Source organism: Botrytis fragariae, assembly GCF_013461495.1.
Source record: "Botrytis fragariae strain BVB16 chromosome Unknown tig00000050, whole genome shotgun sequence".
Taxonomy (NCBI): Eukaryota; Fungi; Ascomycota; class Leotiomycetes; order Helotiales; family Sclerotiniaceae; genus Botrytis; species Botrytis fragariae.
This window is the reverse complement of record NW_023500992.1, coordinates 2,293,029-2,316,828: the sequence shown is the minus strand read 5'-3', so window position 1 is coordinate 2,316,828 and position 23,800 is coordinate 2,293,029. Positions and strand designations below refer to the sequence as shown.

The window sequence follows — 23,800 nt, the reverse complement described above, 5'->3', positions numbered from 1 at the left end:
CGGTTTCAGAGAAGATAATCAACAAGAATAATTCACTGCGCCCGGTTGAAAAGCCATACGCGTGCCGAAATATCGATATCAGACGATATAACACGCTTGACATCTTCAGAACGCGAAGGAAAACGGCCGCGTGGTCAAGCCAAAGTGACCGCAATAAATCCTTCACATTTCATCTTCGACTACCAAAATAAAGTTCTGATCATGGGAAATCACTCATATTTGCTGCCCATCAGGGCCAAAGATACACGGAGTGTGGTTCAGAACGCTTTATCTCAAGAAAATATCGAATCTCGTCCCGCTGCAGATGTTCACTCGGATCAAAAGACATTTGATGTAGCAGGTATGTATTAAACCATCTCCGTGGTTTCCATTTTTAAGTGTTCCATCTTGACAGTCAGATACTGATATCATCGTAGGTTCTCCTGAGCCTTATTCTCCTCATGCCCCAATAGAATCTGCTGCTACCTCGAACGATGACGCGCCCCAATCTCGACTCCCATTGCGACATAACAATAATGAACAACAAGACTCTGTCGGCGATACTAGAATCAAATCAGACAAGCTGGAAATGAGCGCAAATGATTCGACCGACTCTCAAAGTTCTCCGAAGAAGAAGACAAATGGTCGCGTTCTCTATTGCGATATCCTTGGCCCCGATGGAACGCCTTGGTTGCCAAAATTATCAAGGAAACAAAGACAAATGAAGAAGCGATGGTATCGTGCTGCTGTTCAAGCAAAGATGGCTAAAGATGAAATGCTTGCGGCTGCAGAGAAAGAGAGAATTCGAAAATGAGAGACGCGCTGTGATATCTACTTCAAGAAAAAGTCATATCATGGTTCGCTGCTTATGATAGCTCCACAGAGTATTGGTCACAATGAAAACAATACAAAGAATATGCTCTATCATCATGTGAGGTAATTTTCCTGGGGAAGGGTGAGACCAGATATTTGAAATATACTCGCGAAAATCATTGTCCTCCGTCAACTCTAGAAGGCAGTACCTGGCCAACATTTTCTAAAGTTGGCAACCTTGCCTTTCAAGTGCGTTCCCTCTCAAAACATGAACATGCACAGGCACGAAAGCTATCTTCCAGTCATCTTATCATCATATTCAATGGAACCTTGAGGCTAGAAAAACGAGACACAATTACAGATGCAGAACCTATCAATGCTACAAGATTACATACAACACCCATATCTTTGCTGCTTGCTTTTGCTTCCTCAATTTGAATTCCGACAATGAATGCAAGTGCAATTGACCAACTGACCCTGGACCATAAATAATCAGCCAGTGAGAGTGTTGTAACCTGAAGAATAGAGACATCATCTGAAAGAAGTGCTTGATGATAGAAGATGTTGATATAGAGGTGTTGGCAATTAATGGGACTTAAGAAGTTTCTCCACTTCGGCCGATTGTATCGAAGCTATAACCAAGCAAGTAATTCTTTCTCTTAACCACCAGAAAGAATAGTGATAATAATGTACTCACTGACTATTGAATGATGTCAGGTCCTTACCTTAGGTTCTAACGGAACAAATCGTATTTTGTGAACTTCTAAAAATTGTAGAGCGCACTTAGTATGTGTATTAGGTAAATGAAGAAGTTATATGAGAAAAGCGCAGAGGTTGGAGGGTTATATCTTGCGACAACGGCTCTTCATCAAAAATCAGAACAAACATGTGGTGTGGCATACCTGTTAAGCTTCGGCGTCCAGGCCCGCGCCGTTTGTTCCCCGTAAACTGTAGATTTTTTTGCTTTTTTCTTGTTCAAAGATATTGACCCCACTCTGGCGTATTCACTTTTTGGGGGTAAAAAATTTGATTTTTCTAATAGTGTCTCTAAGCTCACTGGGGATTTCTGCCCATGGTTCTACCTGACTCTCCTTAGGAGAAAAACCAGGCCAGAATTGACCACTAGCAAAGCCCTTCAACAATCCAATTGTTTCACATCAATTCAAAAAATGAAGTATTTAATTAATACTACAATTGAAGATTATTCAAGAATTTATTAGATGTTATTAACTTTTACAATTTTATCAGTGATTGATTTATCATAGGATTCATTGGGGTGATCAATTTCGACCTCTTTTCTCTCCTATGTAGAGCTTGACACCACAAATATTTAAGTGGGTCTAGATCGTCTAATATCGCAAGCGAGATGATTGAAGCCTTCAAGCCCTGGCTCTTTAGCCTTATGTTCCATTACTTTTACATGAAAAAAATGTATCTAACTGAATACTAGCTGAATAAGTGCAAAGTGATACTTATTTTAATCAGTTGTTATTCTGATCGGAATGCACTCACTAGTTCAAAGCCTAAATGTTCACAGATTTGGGTGCGCTAAGGCTATGTAATAAGGCTTAAGGAACATGTCTTACATGTGTCAATTCGTGTAATCCTTTTGGTCTTGTTTGGTTTAATGGCCCCCAAGTCGATTTCTTTCTAAGATTCAAGCAACCATCAATGTCGCCCCTATACTTTCAATTGTCCATTAATGATAGGATGTATACACAAATATGGTACTTAAGGGCAGTGCTCGCAAAGGGTTAAAGGGTGAGCTGGGTAATACGATTAGAGTAAGTTAACCGAAGTATAAAATGGTGGCCCGTGTTTGGGTGGTTTAGGTCGGTTTTTACCCAAAAGGTTTTGTGGGGTGGAATGGGTTGATAACCCGATATCATTGAACGGTTTTCAAAAAAACTCATGAATCTTCGATTTCAGCTTCAATTTCAGCCTCAGCCATATTTAACAACCATCTTCAATAGACTGGGTCGGATCGCAAGGGGCCCAATAACCTTTTTAAGACTAGCGAGCTGGGTTGAGTCTTAAAAACGAAAGTACGAACCCCCGCGTAGTGACCACGGCTTGAGAGTGAGATTTGGGGTGAGACGAACGCGGACACTGAACAAGCTATTTCGTCTTGCAAGGGCCCGGCTTGCGAGAATGGCAGTAGGAAAGGAGGAGCATTCTGACGACGAGGCAACGTAGGTCAGAAGAAATATCCAGTAGAAAGGGAAAGCAGAGACAAGGACGCTCCTCAAGCAGACGTAGGAGGGATTCAATATCTGCTCGAATACGGAGACTGAGAGTTTTCCAAGCGGAGTTTTGCGGGGAATAACACGAAGAGATCTTTTTTGTACCTTTCGTGCTATTTTGTTGTACTCTGGTCTCTAATCTACTTGTTTCGGCTGCTAGAGTTTTGAAGTTTTGAGCTGGCGTTGATTAGACTTGTTCTTCCGTTATTTCTTTGAATGGTTGGTTTTTGTATTCGCATTTGAGTTTCAGATTTGTATATGATCCATCAAAACCTCGATACAATGACTTTCTCGCTGGGCTTTAAAGCATACACCAACAAGCAGGATCTATCCAGATACGAAGAACATCGTATCAGAACTCAAAGTTTATTATCTTGGTATGTGTCGCTTCCAAGTTCAAAGTCAAACAACATACCTGACTCACACATTGAGGGTCAGAATGAGAGATACTGTGGCCTGTTGGCAAATTTTGTGGGAGAAGGAAGGTTCAAGTTCATAGAACTATTTCGTAGCTTCTAGGGCTGCTTATTTTATTGCTATATTCACACTACCTAGGTTATTGATCTACTCTCATGGAATAACTGATAATTACTTCAACCAATTGATCAAAACCCATGAAACCTCCCTCTGACGTCGTAAACTATTCTTCAAGAGGAGCAAATGAGGTGGAATGTATGTACCGGGACCAGCATTTCTACTTACGGCTTTGCTCAAATCCACCACACTCTTGGGATACTATTCCAAATCCACCAACTTATCACAAACAATCTCGTCTTTCCATCCGGCTATCGATTTTCATCGTGATCCTCCGACTAGATGGCATGCAGATCCCGAGCACCAATAAATCAATCAACCTTAGATCCCTTAACCAGCTATTCTGCCGACCATGCTTCCCATTCATCACTATCTTCGGTCACTCGTTCAAATCATAGTCCGAGTGCTTTGAAAACAGAGTCTAATCCCCAGCTCTGGATAACAAGTGCCGGTGGCTTGCTTCGTCTGGCATAGTCACCGATCACTTCATTCCACTTGACAGTAATCGCATCCTCGTCCCTGATAACTATCTTCAATCTATCAGGTTGCTCTATTGGATAGGGTTTGTCGTAGACTATGACTCGAAATAGTGTAAATTCAGATAATGCCCATTCAGAATCGACCACTTCGTACCGTGTGGCGTCTGCCTTGTCTGAGCTCGTAATGATAAGCTTAAGAGTCTTTAGTGATGCCACAATCTTCTCTCTCCTATAAGTGTAACTTCGCGCCTCTTGACTTTCGGGAAAGTCCGACTCTATCGTACTCGACTAAGTGTCTGGTAACTGGTCATTCCTTAGACCATGAAGTTTTGTGACGTTCTTATCCATAGAGCTTTCTACTTAGCCATTTTTGCTATGGATTGTAGGTGAGCTCTGGAGTTGTGGATGCAATATACCAGGTTGGAACGATGTAGATTTTCTCGAACGAGGAAGCGCAGAACGTGTTGGCGGTACCTTGAACTCTTTCGGAGGAAGATTCTTAAGACTTCTGGCCTTTGCCTTGGAGTTTTTTTCTGATAGCTTAAGCTTCGTGTCAGGCTTTTCGAGAGTGGAATATGTGCGCTTCAGTGTATCTGATGCAGCAATCTTCGTACCTCTACTTGAAAGTTAATGTTAGCTTTTTCTCTCGATAGAGCACTGCTAGCCTATCTAGTTAGAGATAGAACTTACCTCGAAACTGAATCATCTCAGTCTTTGCCGTCATACTGGTTGTAAGAGCAAACTTTGGAATATTCCAATTCATTAGAGCTGTCAAGGTCAATAGCCCTAACTGACTGCCAACTTTGGGAGAGTGTATAGGGTGTGCCAGTGGATTCGATGGTATCTTTCTACCTTGATATTAGCCTGCCAATCTATGTAAAAGTAACACTTTATCTCACCCAACAGATAAAGGTGCTGTAGTAGCACTTTGAGATGCGTTGAGATAATATTCTAGAACTAAAGATAATAAAACAGGGTCAATAGCCCTGGCCAAAGTCCTCATCATATTCTCTCCCAGCTCTGACAGGTCTCGTTCAGACCAATCTTTTTCACTCGTATTTGCGAGTTCCACAACTTCTGATTCCGATTCCTGAGCCCATCCAACTATTTTTCCGTCTGATCCTTCTGATTGTCCCAGTGATCTTTGTGAGCTGGCCATGGCTGAAGTCAACTTTATCAAGAAACTGGGTAGATATGACGCGAAATCTTAGTTATTTTTGTGATAAAAAAAATCTGTGTGCTTCAAGAAAAGTCTCATGATTTCTTCGCATAGCCGCTTTCCAAGTTTATTTGGTCTTATTCACTGATTTTTTCTTTTATATGCCAACATAATTATTTCATGACATAATCCACCGAACAAAGTCATAACAAGCTTCATTGAAAATGGAACTATCTTCTTGTCTACCAGATAGGACAAAGACAATTCAAAGGGACAATGGAAATGCATCAGTATCCAGCAGAAATTCGAAGATCTGCGCAAATTCTGAGCCTGATCAAGGAATATGCGATAGTTCGGATACGCAGCCAAAAAAAGACACTTACTTCAAACACTCGACTGAATACTCATGAAAGGAACTGATATCATCATAGATTTTACCTTGAAGCTTCATGTTTTTCGACCAACCCAGTATTCAGAACAGTCCTTAATGAAGCTTGGGCAGCGAACGATCATATGACTGAGCCCGCTGATCCCAACGATTTTCCACAGAAGGAGGACCTCAACCAGCAGACCTCCATCTCCCACAGCAATGAAGGATTGAACAACGCTATCCCAAATATTCTTGGGACTGGCCCTGAAGCTTCTCAGAACAAGATGGCGAACGGTCGCGTAATGGCGTCTGCAATTCTCGGTCTCAATGGAAAGCCGTTAAGAATACGCACAATAAAGAAGTCGAAGCTTAGGATGGCCCGCGAAGCAGAATCTCGAACAAAAATAGGTGAGAGCACGATGAGTTTAAGTCGAGCACAGGACTTGGGAATTGTTGGTACTGATGGAAAAAAAGTCTTCAGTCAAGCTCAAGGAGAAGATTATTAGGTGCATGGTTTTGCAAAGTTTGTGGTAGAAATCAAAGTACATGACTCGGATTTGAAAGATGTATTGTGATCTGTGTCTCAAGGATAACAGCGTGGAGTTGATTATATGATGCAACGTTTTTAGTTCTCAGAATGATGCCCTTATAAACCGAGATATATCCCAGTTCTTGAAATACATTCATCTCTATCTTACTGCCAAGCTATATTAATGAAATGTAAGCGTCTGGGATTTAATTTAATGTAATACCGTGAATCGGATTTCCCTCTGCAAGAATCCAAGAAGATCAACAATTCCCATAAACGTGGTAAAGTTGAATGTGTTCTACTTGAGATACTTATTAATAGTGATGAAAAATAGAGGGAAATAGCATGATGTTACGTCAGTAGATGGCAATAAGAAGTAGTGGGTGTATGGACTCGTGGGACTGTCTTCAAAGTGCGAAGAATCATAATTGATCCAAGCATCACTTGACATCCATAAAATCACACTAGTAACTGGCTACTTGATTTCAATTTTTGCTGCAAAGTTTCAAATGTTTTGAGAGCATGCTTCAAAAACTAATCTTAGGTGCGAGTTTCTCGTCCTCTCACGAATTCCTGCTCCTATTTTCGAAAGGATGATAAATTAATGTTCTATTTCGAAAATTGAATTTATACAAGATACCGTTCGTCAGTAACACTTTTTCCTTTCAATCAGGACTTCCTTCTTAAGATAACAATGCTAGGACGTTATTCAATACTTTGCCGTTGATCAATATGAAGCTAAACTTCGCTGTAGACGAGAAATTTTGTGTAGAAGGAGAGATCGAAATGATTAGTAGTAGATTGGACTATGAATCAATTTTAAACAACCTCGGTGTCAAAATTGATCCCCTTAGAGTGACGACATGTTGATTGTACTTGAACTTGATGCTCCTGCGATGAGCGAGACTTTTGTTTTAGGTTCTGAACAGGGTTGAGTAAAACCTTAATGTACCCATATAGTTATCCCTCTTGCTTAGCGTATGAGACGGTCTTGAGTATTTTGAAGCATCGTGAAATCATCTTAGATTAATTTCGGAGATGTCTATTCTAGATGTGTCATCTAGAGCCCGATTCTGAGACCATCTGTACAACCGAGCCGTATACTGGGGCACTAGAGTACTTACGTAGTCAACTAAACTTGATCTATGAGTCACATGACTCTAACTCGTATTGAACAGGGTTGAATATGTCCCCATGTCCAACGGCACCTCGAACTTCCAATAAATTCCAACGTGTTAACAAATCCATCTATTAAGACTGACAAATGCTTGTACCACGACGCCCTAGCTCACAGTAATGATGGAGTTCTCTTTGGAAATCAAAAGACCTACCGTCGCCCAAAATTTGTAAGTCGCGTCTTGCTGTTCTTAGCTCAAGAAGATCCAACTTCTTAGTAGAGATTGAGACATGAGCTAGCAACTATCAGCCTTCATTTCACAAAAGCTAACAGTTGACATTGTTTTAGTGCCGCAAGAGAAGACCATCAGCGTTCGAAACTAATCACCTTCCAAGCAATATTTACCAAGAATGATAAGGAAAAAATGAATATGACCCAGGCATCGGAGGCCATCATATTCGAGAAGTTACCTTTGATTCAAGCGCTATTCAATTCAAAGCTTAATGGGATATTGAAAGACGACGAAGATCAGATCTGTTATGATCCAGAGCACGCAAGAACGCAAAGGCCCGCGTTCCCCAAAATCCCGGGGAAAACAGTCTACATGTACAATTTAATCCAGTCGAGCTTCAAAAACCAAGGACGGGAATACGAACAAATTGTGAAACTGAATATTGGAACGCTTTGGACAATGATTGAGTGCCTTGTACGCTTTTTGGATGGGAAACCTTTACCTCCCAATTCCAAGATGGGTCTTATGGAAAAACATTGGGATCTCGAACTGATAGGTATTGAAATATTGGCAATATACCTTGGATGCACTGAGATAAATGATAGATCTGTGCGCAACGCATTGGTTTCATATATGCGCCGGCTTCCTACGTCTAGACTCACAAACTCTAGCAGTACCTCGGAGAAGGCATCCGAAACAACGAACCATGCGAAAATGTTTAATGGGAACAACTCCAGACAAGCTGAGGTCATTGACTTGACTGAAGATGATCATATTGGTACCCCAAGACTTTGAAGAAGAAAACGCAATCAGCACCCAAGTCACAGAAGTTAAATATAGGCCAGTTGGCTTCCATTCCAAAGAGTTCGGAGCTGGAACCTGCACCAGCTTCTACATTTAAAAAGTCTCGTCAAACAGCTCAGCCAAAATTGAATTTGCAGAAGCCGAAGATTAGGAACCAGCCAGCTGCTACTCTGCAAAAATCGAAGAACTCAACGCAATCGAAGTCAACTTTGCAGCGACAAAAGAAGGCAACGCGACCATCTTCCACTCAACAAAAAATAGATCAAGAGCCAAATTGGATCGCCACTTCCCAGACGTCAATCGAGGTAACTCGATCGAACTTCACTCGTCAAGGTCCGCGATCTATACCGATCGACGCTTATATTAGTCTCAACGAAACATACGGTTGCTTTCTTCATGTGCACATAGGTTCAGCAATGAAGGGCTCAGGACTGATTGGCCGACTTCTGCAGGACTTGCACATGGGGCTCTTTAATACCGGAGATATGTCGAAAGTCGTTGGGAAGGGTCGCAACGGGAAACCTATGTTGATTTGGGATGAAGTATTGGAATACTTTAGCGTGCCTGGAAATGTGGTGGAAAATATGCTATCATGGTGTGAAGATGATCGCTGGACGCCAATGGTGATGTTTATTGAGCGGTGTCAACTGGATCGTGCTTTGTGGCAAGATTGGGACGAGCGGGATTTAGCTCTCGCCAAATATTTCGACATGTTTGTTAAGGCAACTCCTGTGGTGAAAGATATCTAAGCTGATTCTGATTTCAATCTTGACTCCATATTCTGGACCTCCGTTCCGGTTGAGCGATCAACGTTATTTATGGTAATGATAGGAGTAAGATGGTTGAAGCTCTTTTCGTTAGAGTAAGGGGGGAATACGGTCAGGCGAATGGGGGTAGCGTGCAAGAATATCATGACATGTTCAGGATTTTGATAAGAAAACATAATATGACTTTCATACAGAGTCTTTGACAGCAGCCTTTTATATAATTTTGTATCCAGAAGAATCTAAGACTGTTTAGTGAGTGACAAATGAATAATAATTACATTTAGTTCAGAATCTTAGAAAGAGAGGTTGCGCTCAAGCTACTAGATGCATATGGTGGCTTGCTTAAAGTCCCACTTAATCATTACTAACGTAGACTGCCAACTCTAATTTGACTTCACCTCATTATCAACTTGAGAAAATTGCAACAGAATCACCCTCTGTGTCAATACTAACTCTTAAACCTCATTAGAATTGATGCATTAGTTTTACCAGACTAAACTTGTCATTTTGAAACCGTAGAGATCAGATGTGCGTGTACAAAAGGCCTCTTGTATTTCCATGATTCCTTGCTCGATTTGACTCCCTTCGAGACCAGAGAAGCGTCCAGCAAAAGATTGAGTATCCGATAAAGGAGCAATACTATGCATGAGCTCTGGATTGAAAACTCTCCTCATTCTCACTAATCTCCCTTCTCGTAATCGTTCAAGGCTAATCGTTTGGCACCAGGTGTAACGATCTTCCCATCTAGTATCCATACCCACGTCCATATCTAAAACCGCATTCATCTCCTAAAGATCCAGTATTTCGCATCTGCGGAGGCAGTCACGTTCCGTCGCTCTGGAATATATCAGTGAAATACATGGTTCCTGCTATGGAATAGAAGCAATAGTTACCCAGTTCTGCAGCCACCATCGCTATCGCTAGAAGTGTTCGTAATTACAATTGTCTATATCTCGCTCTGTGCTTTAACCTTCTCAGACTCCCGTTTAAGTGCTTTGCGCACTTCAATTTCCTCTCTATAGTTTCGCTTTGCTTCTTTTCTTATTTCAAGAAGATGAAGTTGATTTGTGACATCAGGAAAACCAAGTAAGCCGCCTAAAATAACCACGTCTTAGACGCATGATATTGAACAAGATATTTGGTATCCTTTAGTCATCCTATGAAAGTTTCGGGTGAATGAAGGGAGGAGGCAACTCATTTGAAGCTGAGCCCTCTTCCTACGCCATCTGATTCGACTTTGTTGATTACTCTTTACAACCCTACCAATTGAATGTCCCACAGGGTGAGTAAAAAGTGTACAATACTTCCAGAAGTATTAGGTAGAAGTTTATGCTTTACTTTTACGGGATTCTTTTGATACTGCATCAGATGAAAGAACGCCCAAACTACCATCAAAGAGTCTATTGCATTCGCTGGTTCTTCCAGTACATATCTCCCCTCGAAGTCCTATTCTGACTTCATTCCTCGAAATTTTCAGGTCTGGTAAACCGCAAAAATTTGCTGGAATAACTAAACTTCCGTTGACGTCTATATAAGTATGCGTTTCGGAATGACAGTCTATCCCTACCAATTAAGCCACCAATGCGACAACCACCCCCCCCCCCCAGATTCTCAGTGCACAACTAAAACGCTAAGGTGTAATCGGATGTGCTTTCGAACTCTTACTGCATCTTATTGACTGCGTAGAGAGCCTGTCACTAGTCTACACTCCCGGTCTCCCATCGCATTCCATTGGGAAACAACAGCTCCAGCTGTTGGTACTTCTCGGAACTCGCCACTCTCAATTCCCTTAATTGGCCCACTCTCGATATGTAAAATATCCTCGGGGTTTATTGCTTCAGTATCGTCGTGGTTCATCACTGCTTTCTGCTTCAACTCGCGCGTATGGAGGAACTGGATAAGTAAGATGGCAATGAGAGCTGCGATGACAAATCCAAACGTAGCTAGGAAGCCACGACCTGTTTGAAAGTTAACAGCTGTCCTCTGGTGAAAAGGCATTCAAGGTCACCTACGAAATGTGGGTGCTTCGGTCTGCGGAAATATGACAATTGGAAGCCATGCCGCTACCTGTGTTTATACGGGTGAGTAATTTTACCGAAGCTGAACAGTCAAAGATACTGACAGCGTATTGCAAGCCATTCATACTGCTTAGAACAATAGCTCGCTCCTCGCTATCTCCTGCACATATCTCATTTGCCCATGTGTAACTAATAGTACGATCTGCAATCAGAAGTCGTACATTGAAAAAGCTGGCGGAAATACAAACTTACAAAACTGCAGTCATGATTTGAATACCATCCGTGAGAAAAGCAAACTCTTTCAACTTCACGCTTTTCGGCCAAACGGCAAGAATGCCATTGGGGATTAACCCATAACTCTGTGTCGATCAACAATTGGACTTCATTGTCCGAGCTGAGCTTGTAACTTACTAATGGTCCAATCACAAATGCAAAACGACTTCCAGAATAATCCGCACCAAAACCCCATGAAATGACACAGAAAGCAGATATCAAACTGGCACCCGATGGAATAACGTTCCGCGAAGTGACAGAGAACTTCTCAGCTTTGAGCCAAATAGCAAAATAGCTACTTGCTGCACAACTCGTTCCGTACAGCTAATTTGTTGAATTAGTGAGTGGAACGTGCGTCACTTAGATCAACTTACAATGTAGCCCAATACAAGTGCATACCATCCTGTTGGAAACATCAGCAGTCTGATCATACATAATCGTAAGATTTTGGTCTGATATACTCCATCTAGTGAACATGCGTCTAACTTTGGCCCATGTTATTGGTACAGGGGCCGCTTTTCCAGCCTTCTCGACTCGTTCAATTGCAAGCGCACATTCATTTTTCGTTAAATACCAGGCGCGAGTGGTATGGGGTGTATCCGGGAGAAGAAATATTGTTGCAAACCCAACAGGAAGAGTCATAATCTATGGATATGTTGAATAAAATATCCAAATAAGATTGTGGAACGCTTACCCCACACACGATATAGAGCCATCGCCAGCCCGCGAGCCCATGGCGTCCATTAAGATTTGTGTAAACAGCAGCTTGCTAGACTTTTGTGAGTTTTAGAAAGTTCAGGAGCTGAATTTGCTTACCAGATAGCCGCTGAATGCCGTTCCCAGCGGTGCAGTCATGTGAAATATAGCGATACGCTTCGCTTATCAAAGAAAAGAAACATCAGATACTTGCGGTATCGGGTTAGATTATGTCTTGAGACTTACCGAGCTCAGTTTTGGTGTACCTGTGTTATTTTATTGTTAGTTTCTGGTTTGAGCATTCATGGTAGGGCTTACTTACCACGAGCCAAGTATAAAGAGCATACATGGGAAGAATGAACTTTCGAAAAGCCCAACAAGAAATCGAAAGGTATACAGCTGTGGAACACTGTGCATTCCAGCTTGTGCAAAAGTAAAAGTTCCCCATCCAATTTCCATGAGACCTAGCCAGTAGCTCGGTCGTACTTTTTGAATGATGAGAGTCGATGGTATCTGCATAATAGCATATGCGCAGGTATAGAAAGTTCCCTAGGAAATATCGTGAGCACTAGTTTGTGAGAGCAATAGTGGATACATAGACTCATGAAACGATCAGAGGGCCGGAAAGCGTCTTATAGGTTTATGCACCCAGTGTTGAAGGAAATCAAAAGTTCTAGGGCTCACAGCATAGGTGTATTGATTGCCGAACATCTTAAGGTCCTCTTGCATACCACTATTGTGAGGCTTCAAGTTAGATCATCCGAACACGAGATGGAGGGCATGAGTAGTCATACCTAACATAGGCATTGGTAAGATTGTTTTGATCGAGGTATTTCAACTGACGATGGTCAGTTTCAGAAAACTTTCAACAACTACCTAGAAAGGCATGAACTGATAACTCTACTTACGAAAAAGCCCAAGCATCCAATACTGAGAATAGCAGCATCAAGCTTCCGCAGAAGCTTTCGCTCTTCAACAGACTTGAGATGTGTGTCGGTATCCCATATAAACGACCGAAACTTTCCAAGAAATGTCAATAATCAATTACAACATCAGATGTTGAAGGGACTGACCGACTGCTTCGCTGTAACCTGTGACATCGTTTCGTGAAAGAATTTGAAAACACTATAATGGACCCTGCGTTCACAAGAAACAGAACCCTGATATTAAGATAAAGCAAAATCTGAATTGAATGGCTACAACTTACCTTATATGCGTTTGTGACGTTGCGTGCTTGAATTTTGCTATCACATCATTTTTTCAACACCAATGGCTGCATCTATGAAGCATCACATTGGCTCAAGGTACACATCCTTGATGTGCATTCTACCCATGACTGCGGGGCGATCTTTTCATATCGCACCCCAGGGCTAATAGCGATCTGTAAGTATTTAAAGCGAGGGTAAACTCTAATATCTATGAAAGGAGAATCACAGCCAAGAAGAAACATGAATTGAGATGCAAGATCATCTCTAAGAATGGGCTGGGAGTTGATATCGACTTGTACCGGGGTCAAAGCACAAGTATGAGAAACAAACAATGCTACCTATTTTGCGACCGCAATAAATTCACCAAAACTTTCATTATTATTTCAAGATTAAGCCAGCTTAGCAGAGTTGAAAACAAGTTGATACGTTCCCTGCCTCCTTGAACCATCCAACTTCAGAACCCCCACGTTCAGCAGCCCCTCCAAAGCGGCCGCATCTTCCGCCACGCTAACATCCATCTCTACCATAAATCTCCTCAATCATCACGATGTCGCCATCCCAGGTCTGAAATCACGTTTTGAACTTCGTCCGCAACATAATCGTTTTCGCGTATTCTTTTACTTTGTGCCTCGTCCACCGGCGATAAACCTGATCGCAGAGCTCTCTTATTTACAAGAGAATCACCTGTTGAAAAACAATGGTTAGTCGATCAAAATATGTTAACCACGCGCAGAGGCAGCCCAGTGGTCCAGAATTGAAGACCAGGTCAAGTATCTTGAATTTGAAAGCAATTTGATGGTCGACTCATATTCGACAACTCAAACCATTCGAATATTTCAAGTCGACCCAGACCTTCCAGTCCCGTAATGTCAGACTGCAATCCCGATTACTGAAGTCCTGCATAACCGTACAATGATAATCGATCTTAAATGCTTACCGGTTTCAATAGAATGACTATGGTATTCCTTCAACCTATGGTTACGGTATCTCTTCCATAGAAGAGCAATTCCCTCTATGTTCGCACCAAAAAAACTGCCAAGCATACAAACTTCATCCAATTCTGCCTCAGAAGAAATCCGCTCCTCAAAGGATTTTCCATCGACAAGCAATACCCAAGTTCTTGTATTCAGCCAAATCTTCTCAATACTCCATCCGCAAAGTATTCTTATAACGTATGGAGACTGAGAACCTCGTATTGCATGAAAATAGGTAGAGTCTATCAAGGTAGCCAAGTAGATGATTTTTGCTTTACCAATGCATCTTTTTTTGTTTCGGGTATATTCAGGGTCATAGATTGCCTTGTCATCCGGATCTGAAAGCATCCCGATTCGTTTTCCATTGAATGCGAAACCTGCGAAAGGACACATCTGAAAGAATCTCTCTTCTCCCACAGTGATAAACTCTGGGAATTCGGTTTGCGCCAGATATGGTACATCTAAAGTCTCGTGCCTTTTGAGAAAGTAGATTCTTCGGTCTTTCAGCGGAGGCATTTGTGAAGTATCCCTATATTACAGGTAGATTGTTAATGGTCTATGTTTCAACATCATTGACTAGATATGGAAGGACAAACTTACGACGTACTAGGTATCGGCTTCTTTGACGTGTTCAGAACAGATTCAATTAAATGAGTCAATATATCAAGAAATATTTATATTTCAATTTTTGCAGTGTTCTGTTAGTCTGTACACCCACTGGTGGACCCTTTGCAAAAACATACAAAATACTCATCCGAAACTTTGAAAAATGCAGAAAGAAAGCTACCTACAAAAGCTTCAAATTGAATTGCTGACTAGCGAAATAATAACAGGATTGAAAGTTGGAAAGTATTACCGAGTTAAACTGAAGCTTCCAAACTAAATCATTAGTTTTCTACTAAAATTATCTAGCTCCCGCATCTTCCGGCTTCCCCGGGTATTTATACCAATCCAACATCTCTCCGAAAAGTACGGATAGATTAGGACTTAAAATTTCTGCATCACAGTCTTACAATGTTGCAGTAGGATCACGAGCTGTAATGGATTTTCACATAGCCAAGAAGATTCATCGGAAACTGTGACGACACGATATTGATAAACTGAAAGATCAACGTCGAGTTAGATATCGAACCGTTTAGGACTGTTGTCAAATATCTTATTCCTCATGAAAAGGGAGTCGAGGAGTCAACCAAGGAGAACGCACATGAGTAGGAGGTCATTTCAGGCACTTCAAGTGAGCATCGAATCGTACTAGGAATCACCAGAAATGGATGGTCTGGGGACTCTATTCTCGAATCGGAAAGTCTTTATAATTTGGTATATAATGAGCTACTAACGAAAGTTCTATTTGAGAAGATAAAGAGAATACCTCATCCACCCGCCATATTTATGAAATATATGCTATTGATCGAAAGAAAAAGCCACCGAGCCGTTAAATAACCCCATGGCTTCAAGTATATACAAAGGAATCGAATAAGTTGAAGGTATGTAAAACAATCTGAAAGAATATACAAATGTGAGGCAATGGATAACATCTTTGAAGCATCGGTATGATAGGCTGAAGCTCAAAAATCGTCACCCTCACCACTAGACCGGAATCTAGTTGGGATTGCACTGTGAATACCAGATGCTGTATGCGACACAAGTCGTGCCAGGGACGCAATTAGTAGCTCCAGTCCAGCCCTGTCCACCACATTGGTTCCACTCATTGACAAGTGGACCGCTAGTCGAAGTAGGGCTGGCGCTAGTTGTTGTTATGGTCGTGAGAGTAGAGCCTGGAGTCGTTGTTGTGGCGGAAGTAGTAGTGGAAGTGATCGAAGATTTGCTGGTACTAGTGCTAGTAATAGTGCTAGTTGTGACTGGTACAGTTACCGCTGGCTTTCCGAGATCCGCATTGACCGCATCGAGAAATCCGGCATTTGCGTAAAGTTGGCTCATGTCCCACATCATTACGCCGCCAAAACTGGAGAAACTCTTTGAGTATGCGATGACGCTCGCAAGAGCAGCCCCAGAAGTGTAACCAGCTCCAGCTCCAGTGTTGGATGGTATGCCTAGCATGACTTTGACGTTAGGGTTTAGGGATACTGTCTTGGCCCAGTTGTCCCAAGTATCGAAATTAAAGTTATTCTGTGTTGATACACCGGAGACGAATGATTGTACTCCGCAGTAGTTGTTGTAAAATTGCACCCAGACGATATCGAATGACACTGTTCCAGCAAGCATTGGCCCATCTGCTGCATCAGGGTAGGGACACTGTGGAGCAGCGGATAAAAGCCATGTTTTGTTTGTATCTGTATCCATCAACGAGCGGAGCTGATCTCCAAATGCAGGCATATTGGATACCGTGCTTTCAAAGTCAAAATCAAATCCATCGATTACAGCAGTTCCGAAAGGTCGGATATCACCTGAGGTATCAGGTCCAAACCATGACCATAGATTATTCGCAGCGGTTGTGGCAGCTTGTGTGGATGTGAAACCACCCTCAGTATAAGTGGCCCCGCCAACTGAAAGCAAGATTGTCTTGCCATATGTTTCTTGGCATGTGGTAATGTCGGCTCTAGATTGGATGTTTAGAGACGGTGTTAAATAAGGAGCTGAGAGTTTATACTTACTCGAGCTCCGAGCAGTAAAATAACGTAGATCCCGAAATTACCGTGCATTGATCTCCTTGGTTGGCAAAGTTGAGGACTGGCGTATTGATAGAACTCAAGAATGCGAGGGGAATGATCTGCAATATTTGTTAGAAACTTAAATGGGGATTTCTTTGAGAGCATGTCCGTACGTTGATTTCCGAATCTTTATCATGTTAGCTTTGCTAATATCTATCGTTCGGCTGAGGGAACTTACTTTGACAATAATATGAGAGCCGTTGCTGAACGTAAGCTCCAGAGCCCTGTCCATATGAGTTTTGTCCTTTTCTGAGTTAATACCAAATTTGCAGATAATGCTAGAGACGTTCAGGCAAGCTCACCCCAATAAACGGCAACATTACTCTGCGAGGTCGGATCAAAGCCCGCCATAACAGAAGGAATACTAGCAATAATGCCTGCAAGAGAACCGAGTGCAGAGAGCGACGGCATGATTGAAGAGATAGTTCGAGGTCGATTGTGACTGTGAGGTCTAGAATGAACTCAGTGAATCTTTAGAGTTTCGAAAAGTCCGGCTATCGAAAGAGTCAAGTTTGAGTGAAGTCTCGTTGTTTATTCGAACCACTCTTTGGGAGGTATACTCGAGCTTCTTATACTCACGTCTGTTATTTTCACAACCAACACTCAGGCGATTACATAGCAGTGGATTTGTGGCTCCTCTCAAGGTGACCACACGTTACTCAGATAATTGAGTTTAACAAACAGCAACATGTCAATGAGGTTGCAATCAAATAACAACTTTACATTGAGTTCTTGGAGGTAAGAGGTCAAACGACAAAATTGACAATTTCCCAAAACTGGGATTCCCACATTCCAACCATTGACGCCCACGTCCATTTCTCACGGAGGTAAGGGGTTGTCAAAATGACTTCTCGATAAGGAATTCAATATCCGCGAGGTTCTACTTAGTATCTACTTTTGACTGAAAATGTGATATAACACTCTCCTCGGGAACAAGAAAAAGTTCCAAAAATCATCACGGGCGCGGAATTTGAAGGAAATTAAGGAGTTGAATCCTGATAGATGGTGGTTAGGTTGCATGTGAGAGACATCTGGAATTACCTTTCCCCGGCACATGCAAAACATTGAATATCGAAATATGGAAGGTGCCCTTCCTCTGGGTGATAAAATGCCCGGTCGATCGTCAGGGGTACAAGATTGCCGATAAGCCACTTGGTGGGATGAAGGAAAAAGTGGATTTACCCCAGCGGTTAGGAGAAAACGACTTCAGCTTGAAGGGCTTCAATGAAACGAATGATAAAAAAGCTTATTGTAACGTTACTCGGTGACCTGATCAGTCATACTGTATACACTCGAGTCGGCCCTCGACAACATTTCGGAATATATGTCAAATGTTTCAATCTGTCCATTTCGGTCAGAAGACTTCTGCCGAAGGAATGAATGATCAATTTTACCCACAGTTCTTTGCGATAAGCAGATAAGGAAATGTACACAGTTCGCGTGGAACAAGAAACTTTGACTGCTTCCTAGTAATGCTTCGTCATATCCGTGTTCCACGAGATGATATCTTTCCATCGTGATGAATCTTAATAGTCAGGCGTGTCTAGTAACCTTCCATCGGAACCCCAGTGGATGAGAAATGAGGTACCAACGACCTCAGGAAGAACTTCGGCATTAATTCGGACGCTAACCATTTTCGAGGTATTGACATCCCCCTATATTTTGCAGCCAACGGCACGTACCTGAGTCTTTGGGGCTTGAAGTAGAAACGAAATATAACCACAAAGTCCAAGAGTTGGAGAGTGCTTTCGGTAAGGATAATCTTTGGCGTGGTCGGTATTTGAAAAGACATGTCGTAAATACCGGCATCAGATGAGCTTGTACCCCATAATGTTTAAGATCGACGCGTCACTCTTCCACGTGAGATGAGAAGGTGCACTCACACACAAATACTGCTGATGCAACAACGTCCGTGTAATCAAAAGCCGAGTATTTAACTGATCGATACTGCCGGTGCTTACATCAAAACCAGACCCATGTGAAAGCTTTCGCAGACGGCCATTCTGATCAGGCTTAGTGGGCGATTGTATGCCTCAATTGTATGGCCCCAAATTCTGGAACATTCATTGTGTAATCACCGATCAGTCCTGGTGGTCTGAGTATGAGACAAGGCGACAATTCAGCAAGCTTGGAATCTTGGATGTAAATATATCTTTACTTTGCTGGGAACACCAAACTTAGAGTTTGAAGGCAAGGTATGCTCCAGTACCTATGTCAGTGTGTGATCGTGGCTCCGTGATCGATGACTAATCAAACTTACCTCATCGCTAAACTTCACGTCCACAAATTGCACTCGAAACATATTTTACCTGACAACGTTCAGGAGCTAAGGTTACGACACTTATTAATCTTTCCGAAAATGGGCTTATTTCTCATTTCTCTAAATGTTTCAGGAGTCTTTTGCTAGCATCGAGTATCATACTTCCCACCATGGAATCCCAAAAGAAAATCCACTAATCGTAAGTCAAATGAAAGAAACATTCGTCATATAACAAAGACCAATATCAATGCATTTTGAGACTTGATGGCCGTTAAATCCACCAGCCAAAGTTTGATCTTCCATTTATGCCTCCGACTTTCTTTTTTTATTGAGGGAGGAGGCATCGAACGGAACAAAGTCGTTGTTGCTTTCACACAACTTCTACGGTATCTGCGCTTCTAATCCGAAAAGACTGGTGACTGTTGCCGGAAACTCAGCACCAAGATACAGTCGAATGATATGTCTACTTACTGTCGTTATCGGTTTCATCGTTGCAGATATCTCTAATTGAGCTTTCTGTCATTCCTAGGAATCTACCCATGTTGACCATCTCCGTCTTCTCCATAGCTTCCACCACCTTCTCACAATTCTTGGCACCTTTCAGCCTGAATCCAATGCGTCTAACTGCTCTGAATGCCTCCCAGTCATTTAAATCTTTGACCTTGTCATACCCATCCAGCCTTTGGGCGAGCCTGGAACGCATGAATCTTGTAAAGTAAACACCGACATGGTGGTAGGAAACTTTCTGGAAGTTGGTATTCTGAGGATCGTACACAAGACGTTGTTCACCATCTTTACGGGGTAAAGGACTGTGACCAAGGAGATGCAAGATGACTGGACATTTTTCGCACAGAACTTTCCACGGAAATCTAACCCAATTATTGTTCATAGCTAGTTGGTAAGCCAGAGGCTTCATAGGATCTTCGTCTTTTGCTAGGAGGATGATATGCGTGCACGCCGCTCTATCTCGACCATCGTTTCTAGAAATGCGACCCATTAGTCTGTGATTGGTGGAGATCGAGTTACAAAATTGAAATCGCACTTACACACTGCCATCTGATTGACAGACACTCATCCCTGGAATCGTCGGAACCATAGAAGAAGACTTAGTGGGATGATCCTTTTCGAAAGTTTGAGCGTCATTTGACGCTGCGACTACACGCTTAATCTTTAAGGAGCAGTTCCGGACTTGTTCGAGCAGTGACTCAGAAATTGCTTCATCGTTCCCAAGGTACAACAGCTCAACTTCTTTGGCAACTTGTTGATTCAAATGTATAAACGCACCAAGAACATCCTCACCGGCTGGTGGAGCCATCGTGATCAATCTTAAAGTGAAGAATTCTTTGCTTTAACTTAGCGCAAAGTTGCTGTTCCGTTGTAGGAATGAAGACGATTGAGGATTTTGATTGAGCTTTGCATATGACTTGGAAGGACAAAACAATGCGAAGTTTATTAATCAATGAGGTGCAGTATGAAGCAAATTTTTTGACATTGCGAATACCTTTGAGCCATAGATTACACAGATGAAAGCGGGCTAGTCACACGCAGTCATTGAAACATTTGGAAGCACGATGGAGGAGTATACTTGAGATTGCAGCACAAGTTTTACCAAGCGCTGTCCACTAGTGGGTGTATGGACTGACGAGACACTGCAAAAATTGATTTCGCAATATTTCTTGCAAAACTGGTCTCCCTCTCCTAGAATTTGTTCCAATTGTTCATTAAAAATTGAACAATTGAAAGATGAATGTAAACGGTACTACAGAATTCTTGAAACCAATAGCAGTGATAGATACAGAATGACCGTCCCCTCTTGCTACTCATTTTTTATACAAGCAGTACACTGTAAGTTTTAACCGTTGGAGATATCGACTACCTATGAATCAAAGCCCAGCCACAGTAAGAGTCCGAAACGGTCCCAGCACCAGAAATATCAGCAAATCGAGCCAAAAGCCTACGACAGGACTGAAGTCTTCAGCTGCCAATAATCATGAATCGACACTGACCACACTACAGATTATTCTTCAGATCTTCTCTTCCTATCCAAATGTTTGAAGTGTGGGAAGTTGTTTGCCATGCCGGCAAATTTATTCTCTGGAGCTTTCTTGGATGGAACAATGATGTCTTTGCCCTCGTCAGCTACTGACTCGACTGGGTCGTCGAAAGAGATGAAATCGGTTCTCTCCCGAGCCACTTTCTTGACAGACACACTTTTGGAGGCCATGCGTTGACTCACTGTTCCAGACATGTTTAAAATAGGAGATTTCTAGATGGAGATCCTTACATACGGTCTTCCACGACTTTCTCAGCGATCTTCTCTTCAATTAATTCCTCCGACATCTTTAGAAATCTTGCCATAGCAATCATTTCTTCCTTCTCCGAAAAACTCATCTTTTCCTCAACACTGTCCGAATGCTTTAAACGTAGTCCCAAGCTCCTAAGTGTCTTAAAAGCTTTGTACGTAGTGAAGTGTTTGACGTGATCATAGCCACTCTGATTATTAGCAAAGTCTGAATCCATGAAGAACATGAAGTTGAATCCAACATCACGGTATGATAGTTTTAGAGTTGAGGTTGTACAAGTATCATAAACCAACGAAAAGGTCAGTGAAATTTTAAAGTGCTCAATTGATGTGATGGTACATGATCAACTTACCCTCTTCCGTTCTCATGATAGAATTGTTGGACGAGCGGCTCTGTGGGCTCGGAAATCTCGTCAGAATAGGCGAAAGTCAATCCTGGAATCTTTTGCGTTGCCAGAGGCTTCTTGACGCCCCCATCACCACTCTTTGCAGATTCCAAGGCCTTTGTGGCTGCACAAGACTTTTGGTCAACATGGAATGTCGCAAGTGCTTTTTGCATGAGCGCTGTGCCACATTCAATCTTGCTGATGAGTGAATTAGGATATTCTTCACCCTGATTGAGGTATAAGAGTCGATGTGCTTCTGAGCTCAAAATTTTATGATCGGTTGGCACAGTGGTTTGGGGTGTTCAGTCCCATTCCGCTGAGAAGCCCCATCTACGGAGTTGTAGCGGCTTCGGCAAAAAAAGCACATTGCAAAAATAGAGCTACGTGTTGTCTCACCAGAAATAACCAAAAATATCAAAAATAAACCTCAGTCTACGGATTTTAAATCAGAAGTCCAACCCCTCTCAAACACCCTTTTATCAATTTACCTTCAGACCTTTGTTTCTTTCTTCTTTTTCTCTCTCCATGTTGACGTGACTGCACAGTCTCGGTTTTGCAGCCAGTCCCTACTCCCAAACTGTTTTTTAATAACATACCTGGGATCTCTTATCCGTTATTGATGTGAGATCGCCGTATTATGTATGGTCACTGTTCGTCGTTGTTGTCTACTACGCGTCTTAAAAGTAAGCTATACCCCGCTATCAGTCTCGGGGATCAGGGACATAAATCATGGAGATTGGGTAAAAAATGGGTATCTTAGATTAATTATCATCATACTACTTCTCTCAGAGGCTAGTACCTCACAAGCTGGAAGATTAGATTAGATAGATGTTATCATCGGAATTAGATTGTGGCCTGGAGTATCGAGGGGGCACAATGGAATTGGACGATATCTCGCTTGTCATTAATACCTGAGGCATGAATGTGTGAAGCGACGTAGCTCGATACGATTAGAAAGTACCTGGGTACACTGAGCGAAGAGAAGTAGAATGACTCTTGATAGGTATTCAAAGTCTTTTTGGTTCTAGAATTTATAGAAAGTAGTCCTCAATTATCATAATATAAGTTATCACAGTAGCATTCCGTGTCTACGGAATCTCTAATTATCGAGACTGATTTGCGATCGTAGAATATTTAATAGTCCAGAGAGTAATATAATGGTAAAAATTGTCAATTAGATTATTCAAATCATTCGAGATATTAAATCAGATTGAGATATTAAACTTATTTTAGATTGCTAATTGCTTTTAGATATTCAAACCCTTGTATTATTGAATTGAAGTTCGGACTAATGAATACACTATACAATTGTATGCTTCATTCCGCAAATCCTAATATTAGAGCTAAAGATTTGAGTTTCTTGATCGTTTACGTGTATACAGGTATTCAAGAAGATAAAGCATGGATGTGGATTTGCAGTGCTTGCGTATTTCACCAGCCTGTAAAATGACCAAGAAACATATTTCTACTCCGAAATCTTCAAAGTTTTGAGGCTATCACAGGGAGGTAATCCTGATCCCCTTTCTTTCAATATTCCCTCACCCAGGAAGCGATAAACACATAATCTTGCGTGGCGAGAGGTAAACTCAGACTTGAAACGGTATATCCCATCTTCCTGGTTTAGTTCCTTCAAGAAACAAAACATCGAACTATTGTTTCAGGAAGGTTGATAAGGACTTTCAACATGATAATGAGGAATCACAGCCGTTCTCACTACACATATTACTTGCATCAGTTTCCAACTTCGTGACTCAGTGTTTGTAGATGTGCTCAATTCCAAGCCAAAGTTATGAAAGGGGGACGTTCAAGCGACCAGAGAAATATAGCATTTTCACCTTTAGATTCTGTGTTATCTGCAGTAAATACCATTAGTAACCAATAGTGTAAATCCATAGTGATGCATTTGAAATCATATTGCTATAGTAATATGTGAAAAAAAATCGCCATGTCACATTGTTCTTCTTTTCATGGCTGAATTCAAACGTATC

The 23,800-nt window shown here is 41.8% G+C and overlaps 8 protein-coding genes across 8 annotated transcripts; 3 read left to right on the top strand and 5 right to left on the bottom strand.

Annotated features, from left to right (window-relative positions):
- Nucleotides 1-201: 201 nt before the first annotated feature.
- Nucleotides 202-793, top strand: Bfra_004706 (uncharacterized protein; the record flags this gene model as incomplete). The annotated part of the gene is made up of 2 exons (XM_037335103.1): nucleotides 202-340; nucleotides 417-793. The coding sequence occupies 2 exons, from the start codon at nucleotides 202-204 to the stop codon at nucleotides 791-793; spliced, it is 516 nt and encodes a 171-aa protein (XP_037193637.1).
- Nucleotides 794-3,961: 3,168 nt separating this feature from the next.
- Nucleotides 3,962-5,207, bottom strand: Bfra_004705 (uncharacterized protein; the record flags this gene model as incomplete). Its single annotated transcript, XM_037335102.1, has 4 exons — nucleotides 3,962-4,323; nucleotides 4,465-4,662; nucleotides 4,739-4,896; nucleotides 4,948-5,207. 4 exons carry the CDS (start codon nucleotides 5,205-5,207, stop codon nucleotides 3,962-3,964), a joined length of 978 nt encoding a protein of 325 aa, XP_037193636.1.
- Nucleotides 5,208-5,431: 224 nt separating this feature from the next.
- Nucleotides 5,432-6,083, top strand: Bfra_004704 (uncharacterized protein; the record flags this gene model as incomplete). The annotated part of the gene is made up of 2 exons (XM_037335101.1): nucleotides 5,432-5,558; nucleotides 5,677-6,083. The coding sequence occupies 2 exons, from the start codon at nucleotides 5,432-5,434 to the stop codon at nucleotides 6,081-6,083; spliced, it is 534 nt and encodes a 177-aa protein (XP_037193635.1).
- Nucleotides 6,084-7,405: 1,322 nt separating this feature from the next.
- Bfra_004703 (uncharacterized protein) lies at nucleotides 7,406-9,008 on the top strand (the record flags this gene model as incomplete). The annotated part of the gene is made up of 3 exons (XM_037335100.1): nucleotides 7,406-7,452; nucleotides 7,572-8,233; nucleotides 8,296-9,008. The coding sequence occupies 3 exons, from the start codon at nucleotides 7,406-7,408 to the stop codon at nucleotides 9,006-9,008; spliced, it is 1,422 nt and encodes a 473-aa protein (XP_037193634.1).
- Nucleotides 9,009-10,697: 1,689 nt separating this feature from the next.
- Nucleotides 10,698-13,113, bottom strand: Bfra_004702 (putative pantothenate transporter liz1 protein; the record flags this gene model as incomplete). Its single annotated transcript, XM_037335099.1, has 15 exons — nucleotides 10,698-10,984; nucleotides 11,039-11,093; nucleotides 11,149-11,233; nucleotides 11,297-11,403; nucleotides 11,456-11,641; nucleotides 11,692-11,720; nucleotides 11,779-11,962; nucleotides 12,012-12,086; nucleotides 12,134-12,195; nucleotides 12,260-12,279; nucleotides 12,336-12,562; nucleotides 12,698-12,746; nucleotides 12,808-12,851; nucleotides 12,922-13,032; nucleotides 13,087-13,113. 15 exons carry the CDS (start codon nucleotides 13,111-13,113, stop codon nucleotides 10,698-10,700), a joined length of 1,548 nt encoding a protein of 515 aa, XP_037193633.1.
- A 643-nt stretch (nucleotides 13,114-13,756) lies between these two features.
- Bfra_004701 (uncharacterized protein) lies at nucleotides 13,757-14,711 on the bottom strand (the record flags this gene model as incomplete). The annotated part of the gene is made up of 2 exons (XM_037335098.1): nucleotides 13,757-13,905; nucleotides 14,159-14,711. The coding sequence occupies 2 exons, from the start codon at nucleotides 14,709-14,711 to the stop codon at nucleotides 13,757-13,759; spliced, it is 702 nt and encodes a 233-aa protein (XP_037193632.1).
- Nucleotides 14,712-15,794: 1,083 nt separating this feature from the next.
- Bfra_004700 (putative class iii protein) lies at nucleotides 15,795-17,275 on the bottom strand (the record flags this gene model as incomplete). The annotated part of the gene is made up of 5 exons (XM_037335097.1): nucleotides 15,795-16,752; nucleotides 16,808-16,923; nucleotides 16,978-16,991; nucleotides 17,043-17,108; nucleotides 17,167-17,275. 5 exons carry the CDS (start codon nucleotides 17,273-17,275, stop codon nucleotides 15,795-15,797), a joined length of 1,263 nt encoding a protein of 420 aa, XP_037193631.1.
- A 2,230-nt stretch (nucleotides 17,276-19,505) lies between these two features.
- Nucleotides 19,506-22,339, bottom strand: Bfra_004699 (uncharacterized protein; the record flags this gene model as incomplete). The annotated part of the gene is made up of 7 exons (XM_037335096.1): nucleotides 19,506-19,543; nucleotides 19,596-20,104; nucleotides 20,171-20,470; nucleotides 21,272-21,359; nucleotides 21,413-21,561; nucleotides 21,780-22,039; nucleotides 22,301-22,339. 7 exons carry the CDS (start codon nucleotides 22,337-22,339, stop codon nucleotides 19,506-19,508), a joined length of 1,383 nt encoding a protein of 460 aa, XP_037193630.1.
- Between the last annotated feature and the right edge of the window lie 1,461 nt (nucleotides 22,340-23,800).